At 39.4% G+C, this 20,007-nt stretch overlaps 1 protein-coding gene across 1 annotated transcript; it reads left to right on the top strand.

Moving 5' to 3' along the window:
• The first annotated feature begins 2,608 nt into the window (after positions 1-2,608).
• Positions 2,609-18,805, top strand: LOC137914512 (chitin synthase chs-1-like). The gene is made up of 34 exons (XM_068758051.1): positions 2,609-2,655; positions 4,801-4,936; positions 5,324-5,509; positions 5,701-5,902; positions 6,142-6,302; positions 6,591-6,666; positions 6,867-6,985; positions 7,191-7,353; positions 7,467-7,578; positions 7,882-7,978; positions 8,155-8,276; positions 8,668-8,763; positions 9,026-9,190; positions 9,277-9,424; positions 9,564-9,629; positions 9,743-9,918; positions 10,384-10,442; positions 10,713-10,913; positions 11,004-11,172; positions 11,771-11,886; positions 12,221-12,400; positions 12,506-12,610; positions 12,691-12,808; positions 13,348-13,429; positions 13,512-13,753; positions 14,413-14,495; positions 14,584-14,665; positions 15,255-15,408; positions 16,706-16,810; positions 16,976-17,086; positions 17,404-17,541; positions 17,644-17,723; positions 17,975-18,035; positions 18,699-18,805. Exons 1-34 carry the CDS (start codon positions 2,609-2,611, stop codon positions 18,771-18,773), a joined length of 4,233 nt encoding a protein of 1,410 aa, XP_068614152.1. The 3' UTR covers positions 18,774-18,805.
• Positions 18,806-20,007: the final 1,202 nt, after the last annotated feature.

The raw sequence follows: 20,007 nt of genomic DNA, 5'->3' as shown, positions 1-20,007 counted from the left end.
TTTTTGTTTGCTGAAAAACTGTGTTTAAGTTGTTTCTTTTGTTAAAAAAGAAAGACTAATCCCAAATGCAATCATTGGATCTGTCATGAAGTGGAACAGACACTGTAGTGGCAGAAAGCTGCTACAGTTTGACACTGCAGATTTAAATGGGTTTTGACTGATGGGCGTTAGACACAAGATTTAATCTCATTGTCTCCCTGTCCACAGATTTCTGCTCTTTTCTTAGGTTCTCAAAAAAAAGAAAATTTTTGAATATTCACATCATTATGTCATGGTCGGAATATTAAATTATATATTATTTAAATTTTAATCCTGGTGGATTACAATTCCATTCATGTGCTGCCGGTGTCGAAAAGCCATAGCAAGGGATGAAACTCTCTCCGCTGTCAGGCTAAATGCCATGAAGGTCCTCAAAATGATTCTTGGACAAAGTTTTGGACTTGATTCCATGAGTTTATTTTCTAAAAATGGCTTACATTTTAGAGTTAAATTTAAAAAGTAAATTTTTGGAAATTAGGTAATCTTACACGCTGCCATTGGAATGCAATTATACAACTATTTACGAAATGTATATTTTTATCACCCTATATTTAGAGTCATTTTATGAGTTTTCATTTCAATTCGATATTTCATCACTTCTTCCTTTTGATTTGATCTGAACAACACAGGGGTGTCCAAACCGTGCCATGGAGGGCCGAGCCGCTACAGGTTTTCCTTCCAACCGGTCACTACAGCGAGTGATTTTAATTATCAATGCCTCCTTCAATATGACAGAAGGAGCTCATTAGTGAGATCAGCTGCTGGAGAGCTGGTTGGGAAGAAAACCTGGAGTGTCTCGGCCCTCCTTGGCACAGTTTGGACACCTCCGCCAGCTGTCGGCGTGTTTCTACAGCACAACAACACACTCCATAAGGCCACAAATTGTAGTTTGACATTGAACATGTCAGTGTGGATAAAGAGCCAGGGATGATGCTTTGTTTCTGCCCTTACTGTTGATCTCAGCTGTGACTGGCAGGATGATGCCCCGCGTGGCAGCAACGAGTCACAGATCATAGAACAGGTGCTACAAAGAAAAGTCAGACACCAAACTTCTCTGACATTTAGACAAACAATGGGGGTGTTTAGCCTCCGAATTAAAACTCACAAATTCTGCTCTTGGTCCTGCGTCCTCTCTGGCTTCTGTGTTATTCATGCTTGATTGTACTTTTACTTAACCACCTGAAGGTGGAGGGAGAGTCCACCACCGTGCTATATGGCCGGCATGAGCACACACACACACACACACACAAACTTGAGCATAGGTTCCAATGAAAGCCCTGTAGTGACACCCAGTGGAAACAGCCTCCTCAAATTTGTTCTGTCCAGGAAAGTCAACCCTTGACAGAAACTGATAAAAGCTTTCTGAAGGGTTTTTTTTTTGGGGGGGTGGGGCAGCTTTTGACTCACAAACAAGATGGTGTATGACATGAAATGTTGTCATGTTGTCAAAGCAACATTAATATTGAGCACTGTTTTATTTAGATGCTAACCTGAAAGAGACTCCGTGCTGCAGTCGGACTGTTGCTGATCAACCTTTACAAAAACACTTTCATTACGTTTTTCAAATGCTGTACTCTACACAATACCTTACACAGGACGAGCATTATGTCAAAGGGCAGTTCTTCATTTCATTTCTATAGACTTCACATCGCGTTTAATAATTAATGTAATTAAAGGCCGTGTAAATGCCTGAAACGTCAGTGCAGCCTCCACAGAAATCTGTCATTATCTTCAGTACAGAACAATACGTTCAGGGTTGGCCTCAGTTAATTAAAAAAATAAAAGAGAGAGAGAAGTGCGTGCTTGTTTGTGCACAAAAAGGGAAGGTGTGTGTTTGTGTGTGTGTGTGTGTGTGTGTCTAAATGATCCTTGTACCTTATTTTTATTGCCCCCTCATAAAAAGTGGACAGATTACCCTGAATTGAATATGAATTGCTTACACAAATGCTGACACACAAACATAACCACACACACGCACACCTACACACGCACACCTACACACACACACACACACACACACACACACACACACACACACACACACACACACACACACCTGGAGGGGCTGAACCTGACCACGTAACCCTTTTACAAGGTAGTGATAACAAACAGATAAACAAAGAGCAAACTTGCAGACAGGTCGGTAGAGAGTCTGATTCCAGTTAACCTTTATGTGTGTCAATGTAAAACTCTTGGAATATAAAATATTGAATTTCACTTTGACAGAAAGTGAGCCCGAGCCTGCTGATAAACTCATTATCTGAGTTGTGATTTGGGAGTGAAGTGAAGGTAGCGCTTTAGTGAAGAGATTCAAAGCAGCCTGAGGAGGACCGATGAGGACGTAAAAATCTAGATCTAATCAACGGAGGTATTAAAGAAACCAAGGTAAGCTGATTTCTTATATTTCAACATGACTTAATGAGATCAATCCCAGTCATAATTTAATGAAATTCTATTCCTCCTCATGTGATAATGGTTCCTCCATCAGGATAAAATTCTAATTTGGGCTCTGTTTGATTACTTCTCCTCTCTGACAGGCAGATTATACCCACCAGGGGTGTAGTGGACAATGGAGGAAAACAAGACCAGAACCAAGAACAGACACATACGGCACAGGTGAAGGTTTGATTGATGGGTTTTTTTCTTTTGGGGTTTTTTTTTTTGGTGACAGCACGCTGAGCCCAGCTACAGTTTGATCTTACTGATCAAATATATCAATAAGAGAAAGGCTTTGCATTGCTTTTTAGGTAGAAGGAAATGTTCTTGTGACGCATGCTGCCCTTATTTATTTGAACAAAATGTCCCTGCTGTGGAGGCATAATAGCTTCCTTTATCTATCTAATTTATCTATTCCTATATGTGTCTGTATAGCAGCTTTTATATTTATCGTGTTAATGTTGTTTTTAAATGCCTCCTATTCTCTTTCTATGGATAATTGCAGCTACCGAAAGCATTTATAAAACTAGATATCTCCAACAATTTCACTAAAGAACTGAACTGTATTAAATCAGTTTCCTGTCTGTGTTGAAACAAAATGCTCTATGAACAAAAGTACTGTTCGAGGATTCATGAAATCCCCGTCAGCGTCTCTGAATCCATATCAGCTCATCGTGTCTGTATCCTTCTCTGTTACCGTAAATCCAATAAAACAACGTTCCACATTACCAAGAGAATTATCATGGCACAGTGAGTAAGAGCGATCAGATGGCTTCCTGTTATTGGCAGAAGTTGTTTTATACTGCATTATATTAGTGTTGAGTAATACTGGAGAAGAGACAAAGGTGACGACTTCACAACAACTGTCATGTCTTACTGGAAACCAACGCATTACACAGGGACTTTATTGCCTTATTAATTTTACACACTTTGCAATGAAACATTTATGCCTTCCTGCAGCACACAATGAGTGCTTATTGGATTCAGCATCATTAGGAGGTACATTATTGGTAATGGATATTATCATTTTTATTTGGTATAATTTACAATTTGAGGAAACCTTTAATTTCCCTTGTGCGCTGCTCAGCTTGTATATATTGCGATGGCTAATATTATCCCATCAGAAGCTGACTGCTGTTTGGGGAACACTGCTCCATTTATAACCTTAATTACATGCTGCAGGTTTAATCACATTTCATCTTTGTAGGTCTGCAGTGCAAAGAGAAAAAAGGCTATTTCTGTGTTTTCATTTCTTTCCACTTATTCTTTTCATGTCAGAATACCAGAGGGCCAATAATTAAAAGTCAAGCAAGTTGAACTAATCTTTGTTTTGACATATGAAAGGACTCACACATAAAAAAAACAGACCCATTGACAAGATAATCTTAATAAGGAATATAATCTATACAAGGAAACAAGGAAGAAGCTTTTGCACATGGCATTAAGTGTTGTAATTTGTTTACAGTGTCTTTTACAGACCTGATACAAGAAGAAAAGTTAAACTTGAATAGCTATAATGATAGTAGGAAATAGTTTATAATAGTACTTTTAAATTTAAATGTTTTAACCCATGTAAGTGTTTATGAACCGTATAAGATGACGCTAGAGTGGAATGATAGATATCTGGAACAATAAATAAATAAATAAAAATTGGACTTTTGCACAAGGGTGGGGCAGAGCTCCAGAGTCCAAAGCAGTGGGAATCAAACAGAACACACTGTAAATAAAATAAAAAAAATAAACCTCAGTGCTCAATAACTAAAAGTACAACAAAAAGGAAAGCTTATAATAAATGTAGACATGCTTAAAGTTACAGTACAAAAAATTAATTTGAATTTCCCTCAAAATTTGTGGGGTCAGTTGGGAAAAAGGTAACATGGCAACAACATCGATAATATTATGGATTATCTCGAAATGAGTATAGCGCAAGACCTCTCCTTCAGACATCTGTCATTCTCCAGATGCTGATGCTCAACGATGGTGATCGGAATGTGTACCGTATCACCCGACTATACCAAGAGGTCCAGCTAGCATTGATTGTTGCTGTAGCAAATTCTAAGATCAAAAAGTGTTATCCATTCAAAGGGCACGACACACAACCTGTTCATTATTGTGTACTTGAAATTAATCAGACAGCAGTCGAGAGGCTGTACTCGTTATGCCTCTGTGCGTGGCATATCCCCCTCTATATAACATCCACCTTCACCTGTAATGCCTTTCATTATACAACAATTCAAATTGACTAGTAACAAAGCAGCAGACCAACAGAAACACGACACAAATCAGCACAAAGCCAGTAACACAACGTTTTGCGTTTGTTCTCAGGGATACGTGGGATCCGTTCCAGCTCAACCTAGTAGGAGCTGAGAAGGAAGGGAAGAGACGATGCTTCCGACTGGGTCAGTACCTCGTGGCCGTTATTGTGGCGTTAGCGGTCTTAACATCTGCTGTTATCTCTAAGGTAAGACAATCTGCCTATCTATCAAAAATTATTAAATCCATTAATCCTGTGTGGAATGTTTTACTCATTTAATGCCCTCTTTAAATATACTAGGACATTTACATGTTCGTCTTCCTCTTTGTGTTCTTGTCCTAATGTTTTTTTTCAAAATTAGTGCCCTTTGGCTGGGCTTGAATTAAAGTCAGATCAACTTTTTAAGATAAATAAAGGTTTCATAGATTACAAAGTAAACTGTCCCAGAATATTCAGTTGAAACATAAAGTGGTAAAGTCATCTTTACTTTATCAAGGTGTCTTGATAAAAGAGAAATATTTCATTTGGGTAACGGTAATATAAATTCCCTCATCTTCCTCAAACAACTTTGACACACTGTCTCTGTCTAAACAGGGCTCTCTCCTGGTGTTGTCATTGATGTCCAGTCCCAATTCAATGCGCAGCCACAAGGAAAAGCAGTTCTACATGCTGATGCTGGTTTTCTGCCTGGTCTACCCTAACGTACTGGTTTTTATCAAATCACTGTGGAGGTGTGCCTTCAAGAGCTTCGTGCTGCCCAACATGAGGACCATGTCATTTGTACGTTCACAAGCACGCATCGTTTAATCACTCAGTCTGCGCCCCATGTAACTGGAACAAACTGAACAATGCGAATCAAGAATTATAATCTGAGTAACTGAACACCAGAAATATACACATTCAGCATTCAACCGGCTCGTTTCCTGATTGAGACATGTCAGAGTAATTGTAGTGATGCTTGTCTTTTCCAGATCTGCTTCATCGAGTGCCTGGTGTCTCTCGGTACTTCAGTTTTGGTTCTGGTAGTTATGCCTCATTTTGACGTGCTCACTAATCTCTTCATCAGTGGAGGAGTCTGTATTGTGTCTGCCCTCCTGCAGATAGTGTACAGACTACAGGATGACAAGTGGAAAATCATTTTCCCTGTCTGCTCCCTCATTCTCACAGTCGCTGGTAATTCCTTTCATATTTACTCTCTGTCTATTCCTATTATTATTGATGTCAGTTTAACACAAGAATGCATTTAAAAGTAAATCAACACCAATTCTACCTCCTCAGACAGCAGCAGTGCATTGTTTATCAACATTGTTTATCTGTAGATGCCATATATTTTTCTCAAATTCCAATTTCTTAATTATTGGTGGAGAACAGGAACAAATAACTAACACTCTGACTCCCAAACTGGCTGACAGGTTACTGCCTCCTCTGTGCGGACTACTATGTTCGTGTAGCGACATACGTGGAAAGGCATGGCAACGATTGCTTCATCTATGTCGGAATTGGGATTTTCTCTTCCCTCCTTGTCTCTCTCTGCTGGTGGGAAAACTCGCTGCAAGCTACCAACCGGAAACAGGTCATTAGTTCTTTGTGTTTTCCTGTTGTCGCGTCTCCAAACCACCAAACCGCAAAAAACTAAAAAACCCAAAATAAAAATTACTCCAGACGAAAATATGTAAATTGTTGAAATCCTCCGTGGACTTTTTTTTTTCTTTCTTTTCAATAGTTAGAAAATGTATATTTTTTGATGTATTGTATGACCACTTGTCTTCTAATAGAGACCTTTTGCAGTACATACATATATTGAATTGTCGTGATCAGTTTCATGCTGTCCCCCCTCATCACTTTTATTTTGTCCCTGCAGAAAGCTTTGTCAGACTTGGACAGTTTCAGGGACTTTGTGTTTGTCATCAGTAGCATTCTGAGGATAGTAGTGATAGGTGAGTATCTGTCATCATTGTCCCGATCAACAGCAATCCCACATGCTCTTGAGATGTATTACCCAAAATGGTGGTGAAGTATATTTATTAGCAGAACATTGATTCTATTTCTTTGATGCTAACCTTTTAATTTGTACTTTATATTTTATTGTATTGTTATCTTTGTGTCGATGACACCTTGTTTTTTTTTTTTCTTTTAGGAGGGGTTTACCTATTGAGCCAGGTGTTTATTGAGAAATCTATTAAATGGTCGGAGTTTATCATGGAGGACGATGACTGGGAATTACTGCAAGTCGGGCTGGGCTTGTTTTTCCTACAGGTAGGACAAAAGAAGACAGAAAAAAGGAGGATACAGTATTTTAAAACTCTATCAACAGGCTATATATATTTATATCAGTATATCTTTATCTGTGCTTATAGCGCTGACTCAGCTGATCATACATCTTCAATTTAACTAAGGATAAAATGAACACTGCAGTATTTTGGACTGTCCTATGACATTTTCATCCTGATTCTTTTCTCAGGCTTTCTGCTCTGCAGCTTGCCACTGGTTTGGTGTGGTGGCCTGTAAGATTCATGCAGTCAGGATGGGATTTGCTCTGCCAGTGTGTTGCACAGGACCGGCAGTCCTGCTGGTGGGACTGATGCTTTTCCTAACCCAAGCAGAACACCTTGATGCGGAAACACACGTAAACATGACAGGTGGGGGATTCATTTTTGATATTCCATGCATGTCAATGAGATGCTGAATGGCATGAACAAGACATGCATTTCAAATGTTCCAGATCCAAATATGTTTAGTTCTGTTTCCGTTGCAGTATTTTGTGAAAGCCTGGTCCATGTGAAAAACGAGAACGTATCTGTGATTTTACTGGAAATCACAAAGAGCATTTGTCATACTTCCCTCGGCAGGTAAATCTGTGAGCGTGAATCTGTGCACGTTAGTGATTTGGTGTGCACGGCTTTCATTTAGCTCTATATTAACAGCAGTATTTAAAATGTGCCTGCCTCGTTTTATACTGTTTCTGCTTGCATGAGTGTGTGTTGCAATTCATGCATCTTTAGTGATATAATAAGCTGCTTTAAAATGACGCAAACTACACATGCAATATCCTACAACACTTTAAATGTTAAACAATATTGGGAGTAAATATAAAGGGCTTTACAGACATTTAATCTATATCTTATCTAACATGATTATGGACTATCTGACAGCTACTACGTACCATGGACTTTTTCGATGCTGCTACTTGAGGGAGTGTGTATGTGGCTGGGCTTTGTCGCATGTACCTACTATGTGTGGGGGATCAAGGTATGAATATAAACCATTATGCACACACAAAACACCCCTTTACATGTTTTTTATTGCATTTTATTTTGAAACATTCCTTAAAAAACTGAAATCTACTGCCAAAAAGACTTAATTAAAATCACAACTTGACGTATTCATAAGATCGGACAGCAGTTCACACCGTCTTGTGCATGTAGGTCCAACGAATAGAGAGAACCTCTCAGCTCTTTGTTCGCCGCCTCTATGAATCTGCCTTCATTGACTTGTCTCTACTGCTCAACACCAAGATGAAGGGGCTAAGGGCCGGAAACCCAGAGAGGTGAGAGGCTTCTTTGTCAGATTATTTTCATTCATTCATTCATTCATTTGCGGGCCACGGTTGTTGCTGCAGCCTACGAGAGGCGGGGTGAACCCAGGAAGCATCGTCAACGCATCACGGGGCTCAGATTATTTTAATTTTTGTTTTATCTACTTGTGATCATATTCTAAGAAAGTACACAGGGAAATCATAGAGGGATTATAATTGTGTCATTTGCATATTTGAAGCGAAACTTAACACAAAACTCATTGTACGTAGCAGACATCTTATAGAATGTTGAAAAATGCAGATATATTGTATACAAACAGAAAACACCCTTATATTACCAATTTGTGACATGGTGGCCATTAATATTTATGAGAAAACCTTCTCCCATATCTTCTCCTTGCAGCAACGATGACATCCAGAGCAGTATGATCTACCTTTGTGCTACCATGTGGCATGAGACCTATGAGGAAATGTTGAAGATTCTCACCTCCATGTTCAGGTTAAAGACACTGTCACTGCAGAGACCGACTATTGTAAAAAACAACCACATCTGGAAATAGCAGGAAATCTAGACTCAACATGTATGAGAGTTGGAGGTGGCAGGAGGAATAACGTTTGGGCCAAGATTTCCTTCATGAAGAATACAGCATTGCCTGAACTTCAGTCTCTTATTTCCTTTCATTCTTTAACCATGTTTAAAGAAGATAATACCTAAAGATGCTTTTGCAGCATTGCTACATTCGTCCGTTTTGCCGTTCCAGGTTGGACCGGTATCGAGGGGATCCAAAACAGGAGCATAAAGACCGCTTTTGCTTTGAGTGCCACATTTTTGTAGACGACGCCTTCATGAATGAAAAGCACACAGGAAAGAGGATTGTTAATTCTTACGTTAACGACCTGATTCACGTAGTCATCGAAGTTTATCGGTGAGATTATCTGTCTATCCATCTTTCCAGCTGCGCATCTATGTGCATCTAACAATCCTCCATCATCCATCCATCCATCCCTTCAGTGTGTTTACCAACAAAGAACCAGATGACTTGTCCATCATTGAGATGCCTTACGGTGGCAGGTTGATGTTTGTCATGCCAGAAGACAACATGCTGTACATTCACCTAAAAGACAAAAGTCTCATCAGGAATAAGAAAAGATGGTCGCAGGTATGTGATAGTAGCGTGCTATTACATCTGTAGAGACAGGATAAGTAAATGACAGAACACAATTTTGTAGAATTTCCCACCTGTCTTTTATGCTTGGTCGTGGATTTTCACACCCTACATTATTGCTCATGATTTTCAGATTATGTATATGTATTATTTACTCGGCTGGAAAGGCTACATCGTCAAGAACCCTCAGAAGATCACAGTGAGACCTGTTTTTTTTTTTTATAAAATGTGCACATATTATCAACTTAGAATGAATATAGACTATTTAAATGTGTTAACATCAATTATTTTATTGTATTTTTTCCCGTCCAGCGGCAGAATAATCCGTGCAGAGAGAGTATGATCTCTCTGGATGGCGAGACTTTCTTGCTGCCGCAGTATGACAATGACAACAAGAGGAGGAACATTTCAGATGACAACATTTACATCCTGGCTCTGGACGGAGACACTGACTTCCATCCTAAAGCTGTGATTCTGCTGGTAGACAGGTTAGCAGCAAGGAGGGACGCCTGCTTCTGAAGCTCAACACACAGCGGCATGGTTTTATCCTTTAAGACAAGATCAAGACAGGACTTGATTTATTACTCATCTTCAATAGTGCTCAGATTTGTAGAATTACCTCTTATCTGGATAATGTCTTCCCCTCAAAGTGGAACATGTGAAGACCAACAAATTGTTTGGTTCTGTTGTCTCGCCCTTCTTTCTTAAAAAAACATTTTTGTTCATCTTATTCTTTGTTGTCTTCTTCAAGGTTCATACCAAAACTTTATTCCTGTGTATTTCCTATGTTAGCTATTTCATATTGATCAATGTATCCGTTTGATATTTAATATGCATCCCAATAATGGCAACTTTTGACACTTGGTTGGTAATTCAGCTAGTTTGGATCATTGGTTTTCAATTGTGCAAACAAAACATTTCTTAAAGTGGTGAAATGTTTATTTCTATAACAGATTGAGGATGTATGACAATGTTGGTGCAGCCTGTGGTCGAATCCATCCCACTGGTATGGGTAAGTGCACAAACTATTATCTACTTGTGCTTTTTCTCCTTTAGTATAATTTCTTAGCACAGTTGGGTTTGGACCTTTATTTAATTTGGCCTCAAGTGGCTTGCCCTGTGCATTCGGCACATGAAGTTAAAGTGTTTGCGTTAACACTTGCAAAGAATTTACTCGATTTGAAAATGGTGATCAGTCCAGACTGTGGATTGTGGACTCTTGTCCAAAGTTGGCACTTTATAGGACTCTCTATTCATTACTCCTGTCTTCTTGCCATACCAGGTCCCATGGTCTGGTACCAGAAGTTTGAATATGCAGTAGGACATTGGCTCCAGAAGACGGCAGAACATGTGTTTGGCTCCGTGCTGTGTAGTCCGGGATGTTTTAGTCTGTTTCGAGGGTCAGCCCTAATGGATGACAACGTTTTGAAGAGATACACAACCACTGCAAACAAAGCATCTCAATATGTGCAATACGACCAAGGTTGGTCCAGTTGCACAAGTCCGTCTCATCATTTGTGCCTCACCGAATTTAGTTCTTTGTTTTTTTCTTTAACCGTCCTCGTGTTTCCAGGGGAGGATCGATGGCTGTGTACTCTGTTGCTGCAACAAGGCTGGCGTGTTGAGTACAATGCAGCATCTGATGCTTATACCAACTCACCACAAGAGTTCAAGGAGTTCTATAACCAGAGAAGACGATGGGGACCATCTACACTGGCGAATACACTGGATCTATTGCACAGGTTCTTCTTTCTTCTTTGTCTTGTCCCATCCGGGGTCGCCGCAGCAAACCAACCTTCTCCACTTCACCCTGTCCTTTGCATTGTCCTCCCCAACACCAGCCACTCTCATGTCCTCCCTCACTACGTCCATGTATCTTCTCCTGGGTCGACCTCGAGCCCTGATCCCTGGCAGTTCCATCCTCAGCATCCTTCTACCGATATAGTCCCTGTCTCTCCTCTGGACAAACCAAACCATTAAAGTCTGGCCTCTCTGTCTCTGAGCCGTCCATCATGGCTGTCCTCACCACTGTTTTGTACACTTTTCCTTTCATCCTCGCTGACACGCTATCACATAGCACACCTGATACTTTCCTCCACCCGTCCCAACCTGCCTGCACACCATTCTTCACTTCCTGTCAGGTTACTCTTGTTTAATATGAATCAAAATTAAGATACCATCTGAAGTAAAGTATCTCCCCTCTAAAGAAGGAGATCCAAGTTCAGATTTGACTGCTCTGATCTGATCTGATTACATGTTTACAGATTATTAACCTCAATGTGCTGCTTGTCATCGCAGTGTATAAATATTAACCTCTTGTGGTTGTGAATTAAATCGCAGTGGTCCAGAGACAGTGAAGAGAAACTCTTCCATCTCCTGGCTTTACATCTTCTACCAGATGTTTGCTGTTGGTTCCTCTATCCTTGGTCCAGCCTCTGTGACTCTCATGATAGCAGGTAGGTTCACGTCTGTTTATTACTCTACAAGCCCTTCCTTCTTTAACGTTTTGATTTTCCTTTTTTCTTCACATCTGTTTCCCTTCATCATGAGTTTGTCTATGAAGGTTGACTGAATACATGAATCAAAGCATTTTCTGTACTGTATTTACACCTCGACCATGGAGGTGATGCTTGTACGAGTGTGTCTATTTTATGTAAAATCATAGGTCTTTTTTATTATGTAGCTAAAAGCTAAAAGCTCTATGATCCATGCTCATCTATAATAATTTAAGTTTACCTTCCAGCATCAGTTTTTCAATGTCCCCCACTAATTCAATCTCCTCTTATGCAGGAGCTTTCCAATTTGTCTTCCAACTCACTGGAATGCTCGCCATCATCGTTGCAAGCGTTCCCCCTGTGTTCTACGTTATTGTCTGCTTTGTAGCAAAGCCTAATACCCAACTAACCATTGGCGCTATTATGAGTGTTCTCTATGCATTCCTGATGACTGCATCCTTCTTCTCTATCATTGGTGAGTAAAAGCATTTTGACTGTGTTCGACCCAAATATTGCGTATTGTTATTAATATATTGAAAACTTCCGGATCTATTTACAAACATCATATTCCCTACTTCAGGAGAAATGGTGGTTCAGGGCACCTTCCTGACCCCCACTGGGTTGTTTTTGGTTTCTATGACAATTATGTACTCGATAACAGCACTACTACACCCAGAGGAGTTTGGTAAGGTTATATTAATGCATTATGATTATGTTTACGTTGTATACTATTTGTTTGTAAGCCGATTTCTCTTCTCCCCCCAGGAATGATTGTCTATGGTCTGATGTATTTCATCTGTATCCCCAGTGGCTACCTCCTTCTGACCATCTACTCTCTGGTTAACATGCACATTGTTACCTGGGGCACGAGAGAGTCCAACAAGTAATGCAGTGATTCTGATTAAAGTTTGTTTGGCACCATAATTGATTATTTTCTTTTTTTAAATTAATCTTCCTTTAATTTTCGTATATTTAGAGTAAGGAAATAGTAGCAGCAAACACCACTGATTGTTCATTAATCTCATGTCTATCAGCTGATTAACCCAGTTAATTTCAACAGTAATGTTTCTTGAAACAAAAGGTAAGTGTCACGAGGACTGGTGTGCGTGCGTGTGTGTGCTTGTGCATGTGCATGTGACAGCTGTAACGGAGAACAACAAGCCAGATTAAATCTGTTTCTTTGTTCTGCTTTGATTTCCTGCTCGTTCACCTCTCTCTGTTTGTCTTTCCTTCGCTCATTCTTCTAAAGATATCCCGGTTCTAATCTATGTTGTGCTTGGAAAACTCCTGACTATTGTGCAGTAAAATATTAATGATAATGCCGTCAGAACAAAAAAAAAAAAAAGAAGAAGAATATGACAAATCCAAATAGAATATTTGTAATAGATAAACTGAGTATCCAATTGTCTGTCTCCCTTCCAGAGGAGGAGATGAAGTAAAGAAGAACAACAGTCTTCTGTGTGACAAAAACTGCAGACTCTGCTGCTGGGACATGAAGCTCCAGGTATGGTGACTGGTTACTATAGTTACCTTCCTCTGTCTAAGTAGATGGACAGATTAATCCTTTTCATCATGTTGCTTTACAGATAACTCAGGAAACAGAGAATCAACTGATTCAACAAATCACAGGTCAAACTGCACTTCCAGCCCCTCCAATTCCTGCTGCCACCCAGAAAACCAATCTAAAGGCATCCGGAAATGTGGAGGCTGAAACCAATGTAGACACAACCACAGAAGGAAAATTGGATGAAGTGGAGAAAACAAAACTGCTGACTGACACACCCAATATGAAGGTGGCAAACGAATATGACACCGATTCCATTTACAGGTACTTTTCTCCCTTCACCCTGTCTTTGCAGGGTTTTTCTGCAGGTAATAGAGGCAGGTGATAGAGGCACCTTCTTATCAAATGTCGATTTATCCTTAGATACTGCATATTATGTTATTACACAAGATGTAGTCTTTAATAAAAATAACCTTTTAAAAGGTTTTTGTCAAAAATAATGCCAAGGGGGATATATATATATACTGTATATTCAAAAAATATTAAAAATCATGAGAAATAAACCATTAGGCTTTATTGTGGTTAGCGTTGTCCAATGGCTCAAGGTGACATCTTGTTTATGTGCCACAAATTCTGTTTTGTAAAACAGATCGGCTGAACTTAAAAAATACATTTTTGCATTTTTGTGACCTTTCATGCTTATAAATTGGCGTTAAAGACTGTCTGGGATAGATCAGATTAAAGTTTTTCTGATGTGACAAAGACGGTACTAAAGGCTTTGACCATTGAAGAAATTATAATTGACCTTAAATAAACAAAATCTTAACTAAGGACACTTGTAGAACCTCAATCTGAGAACAGCAGGCTGAGATTCCAGTTATCAGACCTTAAGGACAACAGTATGCAAGATTTTTTAAATCTATATCCATCCATCAATTCCATTGGTGATTTCTGTACACAAAAATATGTTTTTCTGTGTGCAGTGACGACAGCATAGACAAGGATTACTCCAATAAGGATTACAGTGTTGATGGATTTGAAGAAATAGAGGAGATCCCTGTCAAAGGTGAGAAGCTTTTTCACACTGTACAATGAGGCTCAACCGAGAATGCAGACCATTGAATAATGGCGGTGTGTGTTTATTTTCCGTGTAGACTGGGTGCTGCCAGTGAAAGGAGAGTTTTTGAAGAAGCTGACCTACGCCAACATGAAGAGAAATCTGCAAGAACAGATACGGTGAGAATCAGCCTCAGATCACAAATGACGACACGGGTTATATGAAGGCATTTTACAAGCGTTTGGACCCACTCTTATTTTACAAAGACCCGACAATCCCCTGTTAGCAAGAGCAGGGAGACAGTGGAGAGGAGAACCTCGAGCAGATTGCTAAGACTCACAGCAGACGCCCTTCTGCTTTGACCGGTTTGAAAGAGTGGACGAGAAAGAGTGAGTGAAAACGTGAGACAGATTGGGACAGAGAGAGAGAGAGAGGGGGGGGGTGGATATGGGAAAGGAGAGCCGAAGATGAGGAGGATAGGTAGAGAGAGAGGAAGAGAGGGCCAGGAAATCAGACATGTGCGACAAAAATAGTTGTTGAACCTGTTACAGATGGAATTCATTATGATTTCATTCATTATGATAGATTGCCAAACCTGTTTCAAAAGGGATCGGCCCAGAAGTGTATTGTTGTCTCGTAGTAGTACGAGACAAAATGTTATAATTTAAAATACAAATATTTTTTTCAGAATAAAAAATGTATACTTTTGTCCGTTGAAATATTTTTCTGCATGGTAACGTGTGCCGGTCGTGCTGTTCTTGCCTTTAGATACGCTTTCCGTAACACTCATGAGGATGATGTGTGTGAGGACCTGGTCTTAATGTTGGCAGACACCGTAAACAGAGAACTGAGTGAAGTTGGGCCTGAAGATGTTCTATCAGAAAGCCAGCTGGAGGTGTTACAATCAGCGCTGGAGCAGCAGGTAGAGATAATAATAGAGAATAATATTATTCGTTCACTTGATCTGTCAAGCAATAGTGTGTTGTAACGCGTCTTATAATATGTTTGGCAGCAGTAGCCACGACATTGCTACAATACTGATGTGAATATATTCTGACCTGTTGATTTAAAGATGTTTTTATCTCTTATTTTAATCACAAGTTTGTTAAAAGAAAATCCCGTTAATAGGCATTTATCCTTCACAAAGACCATCCCTTCACTTCAAAGGTGTGGCATGTGGAGCAAAATGCATGATTATCACCATGGGTGCACATAAGTGGTCAAAGTACAGGATGCGTGACGTGTCCGTGATGAAATGATTTGGTTGGTCTGAGGGTTATAGGATCAAGCAGCCAGTCATAATCTGGTGTGATTACCACGTGTATGAGATGATTATGGCGCTGATTGCTGGGCTGCACCTTTTCATTGGCTGTGTGAAGTTGGTAGATACAGTATTAGCATAGAACTTGGAAAAAGCTACCCATCAAAGGATCCCAAAATGGCTCAAAGGTTGACTTGGGAATCAACCTTGCAGCATAAGTCGTGCATTGTCATGCTTCAACTTGAGATGATGGCAACCGATAAATAGGCCACAGGTTTAATAAAGTGTCTGCGTCCATTGCCACCATTGGTAACATGCTGCTTGCCGTCAGATCAAGGGCAACCAAGCAGACGAGCTGCCTTGACAGCTTGAGGAGAAATTCTTCAGCTGTGTAAACCATGTTTCACGTCAGATATGGGTGTCTCAGACAGTCATGCAGGCGATCGGGCTGGATGTGGTGGTCCTGGGCTGGTCCATGTGGATTTAGGTGGTGAGGTCAGTTGGATCTACTGCCAAAAACTCTGAAACCCTTCTGTAGGAGGCAAAAGAAAATCGTAATTCACAGTCAAGCAGCTCTGTTTGACATTCCTGCAGCCAACGGCCCGATGAGGCAGTTTCCAAAAGTCACGACATCTGTGGCATGAAGGAGCTTTTATAGAGTTCATACAACAGCAGGCCTGCTTATCAGTGTTTGAAATGTAACATGTAAGGTGGATGAATCCTCGCAAACGTGTTACTGACACAAATCTTTAAAAATTATTAAATCATAAAATCTGAGAAATAAGTGTTTTGTGTGTATGGGAGGAAAAAAACAACTTAAATCCTTTCTTTGCCTTGTGAAAAATGGGCAGGAAAACATGTATTTACATTTTTGTTGTGTGTACTTCAGAGGCTTTTGACTCTCGCGTAACTGAGATCCGATCCGATCGGTGAGTAAATGTCTTCCTCTATCTGCCAGGCTCGTCATACCCTTAAGACCAGTGGGCTGTTAAAATTCTTGAAGAGAACAAAGAGAGCCATCGCTAAAACGCTGGCTGCCCCTCAAGTCCAAAGGTTAGATGAGGTAAGAAGCTGATTCCTCTGAATGGATCTGCAAGCAGAAAATAGTGTAAAATGGTGTAATAGATTAAGATTATCTGAAATATTAGTAGGACTAAAGGCACATCATTAAAACAATATATAAATGAGTTTCGTGATTGTGTCTGTGATGATGGCCCCACTTTTATAGGCCGAGTACGACTTCTGGGATAAGTTAATCCAGCGCTACTTACAGCCGATCGTCGATACTAAAGAACATCTGGATGAAGTGGCCGCAGAACTGAAGTCACTGCGCAACAAGGTCAACAAGGTTTTGAATGCACTGACTGGCAATGTTTGCATGATGCTTGTGAAGACATAGACTCTGGGTGGATTGTTTGAACTGGATTGCCCTTCTGGGATAAATAAAGTTTTCTGAAACTGAATTTATTGTTGATGTCAAAATAATGTGTTAAACTGCGCGTGTTTTCAACACAAACTAATGTTTAAGTGTAGCAGCTAAGAAAAGCCTCTGAAACATTTTAAATGTTTTTTTATCTTTATAGTATGGCTATTTTGAATAATCAAACTTTTCAATATACTGGGAATGCAAGAAAACCGTGTCCTTCCTCCCGACAGGCAGTCTTCCTATATTTCATCGTCAACGTGCTGTGGGTAGTGGCTACCTTCTTCCTGCAGGCCATTGGGAATGATGTCATCAGTATTAAGATTCCGAAGTACTTTCCAAATGGGACTTTAGCTGAAGAACCCCTCCTGGTTGGACAACACACAGTCCTAAATGCATATATATATATATGTATAAGAGTAATGCTGTAACTCATGCCGAAAGTAATAATTGTCATCCTGTTGTGTTGACAGGTGGAGCCTGTTAGTTTGATGTTCCTGTTGTCTTTTGCTATACTTCTCCTTATCCAGTTTCTGGCCATGTTATATCACAGGTACATAAATATACAGAAAACTCCAGACTTTCTGGTGCTGGCAGATTAATTCAATGATTCAGAAATTGTGTGTGGTTTTTTTTATATGTGTAATGTTTGTTGTAGGGGCAAATTTTGCTTTTCAGTGAGGATGATCAAGGCAAACGTTTTGTGACATGAAATTGATTTGAAATTGTACTTGCTGTATTTCTTGTGTGGTTGCACAGATATTCCTACTTTTGTGATTGATCTTTTCGTCTCTCCGGTTGCAGGGTCTACACTCTGATCCATGTTGTGTCTTATCGGTCAACGGAGAAAGACTACATACTGAATGTAAGTAATACCTGCAGAGAATTAACTGGAATTCTTGCCTGTCTAAATTATAATGTACCGTACTATGAAACTTGGGCCCACGATCAGAGCTTTGTGCTGGAAAGGGAGTCGATTTATTGACCAACGGGAAAAAAGTAATATCATTGCAATGTAAAAAAATTGCAATATCTATATGCAAAACTACTTGGGTCCTTGATTACAATTCTTTTTCCTCTCTCGAATTTATTGATGTGGCAACTTCCAACTTTCAATGAAAATAAAGACATTCTATTTTCTGTCATTTCATTAATGGTCATTCAGAAAAGAAAGTGATTGACTTTCATTTTAAAATACAAAAAATAAACAGTCATTAAAGTAATGACAGATCTTTAAGATGTTCAAGATGAATATAAATACGCATGTTATTTTAATAGCACAAATAGCAGTTTTGAGACAATTAGCTTACATTACCACTCATTTTTCAATATTGGTGAAAGATTTTCATCTAATTATTTTTTCTTGTGCAATGGTGAAGATTTAAATAAAAGTAACAAAGATTCCATTACAACCTAAACGGTGTAAAATTCAGTCAGATTTCCGGGTAAGGAAGTCTAAACAACATCAGCTTGAACATCTCATGACATTGTGCGTCTCCGTTTGTGTTTTTGCCTTCTTGTCACCAAGGACGACGACGACGATGGCTTGACTCTGGAGAATCCCAATGCCAAAACACTTGTCTTCACCAGTGATGACATGTAGCCGAGCAAAAACAACTCCGCCACTGGAAAGAACCGGCAAAGTGCATGCACACGTCACCAGTGGCGACAATCCTGCATTTCTCTTAATATTTTAGGACTCATATTGAAATACTTTCTACTCTTTCAACTTTTACAATGCATAAATAAGACACTTTACTGATCAAAGAGCCGAAGGTAGCCTGTCAACCATACTTAGTAGATAACCATTACGCCTTAAGTCTGCAGCAGCATTTTAATATCATGTATAAATCTATGCATTTTGGTGAATTTATTTTTATTTTTACTCGACCTGTTTCCAGAATAAATGGATGAAAATAGAATGTTTTAAAATGTTAATCAATACTAGCTGTCATGTCAACAGAAAATATTTTACATTTGAGATTATCTTTACTGATACAATTCACCTCATGTTGCTAATATTATGCTAATCTACCCATGACTTTTTTTTTTAACCCTCCTGTTATCCTTAAATATTAACATTTTATTTGCCTCCGGAGAATCATTTACAGAAAATTGCTGACAAAGGTTTTGTGTCAGGGAATTTGTTTGTTGAATACAGAAATAAAAACATTGACCTGTGCTCTAGCACCACCATTGAGCAAAACTTTAGAATTATTTATTAGAATTAATGTCTTGAAAAGAAAAAAATATAAAAACTGATGATGCAGAAGTTTCAAAATCCTGAAAGGCCAAGTTTAATAAATACGATAGACTCAGCTTTAAAGGGTCAAAGATCATTTCTTGTCAGACTTTTAAACTATCATGGCACCAATGAAATAATACCAAATAACTGAACACACTGATGAACACCGACGAAGCTGGGACTGATTCATGACCTACAGAGCCAGCCTTCCGGAGCAGATGTTCCATTTAAGATCTGAAGATGGAGACAAGCCGGTCTGAAGGAAGATCCATCTTTAGGATCGAAGCAGGAAGTAATGCAACGATGTTGCAGGAGAATCACGGAGCCCTTCGAACCGTTTGATCTTTACTATGGTGGAAACAAAGGAACTAAATGAACAGGGCTACTGAAGAACATACAATTCATAGTATTCAGACTATGAAAAATATAATGGACCACATTAGAGCACCAAGGGTTAGAGCATTGCCAGCAGCTGCTGCCTGATTGTTGCAAATGATCAAGTACTGCCATTCATGCCACACCCTTGCTCTGCAATTAAGATTCTTTTTTAATTGGACTTTATTTTAAAATAACTTCAAACTATCTGATCCGG

The sequence above is a fragment of the Brachionichthys hirsutus genome, unplaced genomic scaffold (assembly GCF_040956055.1).
Source record: "Brachionichthys hirsutus isolate HB-005 unplaced genomic scaffold, CSIRO-AGI_Bhir_v1 contig_176, whole genome shotgun sequence".
In the NCBI taxonomy this organism is placed as follows: Eukaryota; Metazoa; Chordata; class Actinopteri; order Lophiiformes; family Brachionichthyidae; genus Brachionichthys; species Brachionichthys hirsutus.
The sequence above is the reverse complement of the archived record's forward strand: the minus strand, read 5'-3'. Positions and strand labels throughout refer to the sequence as shown.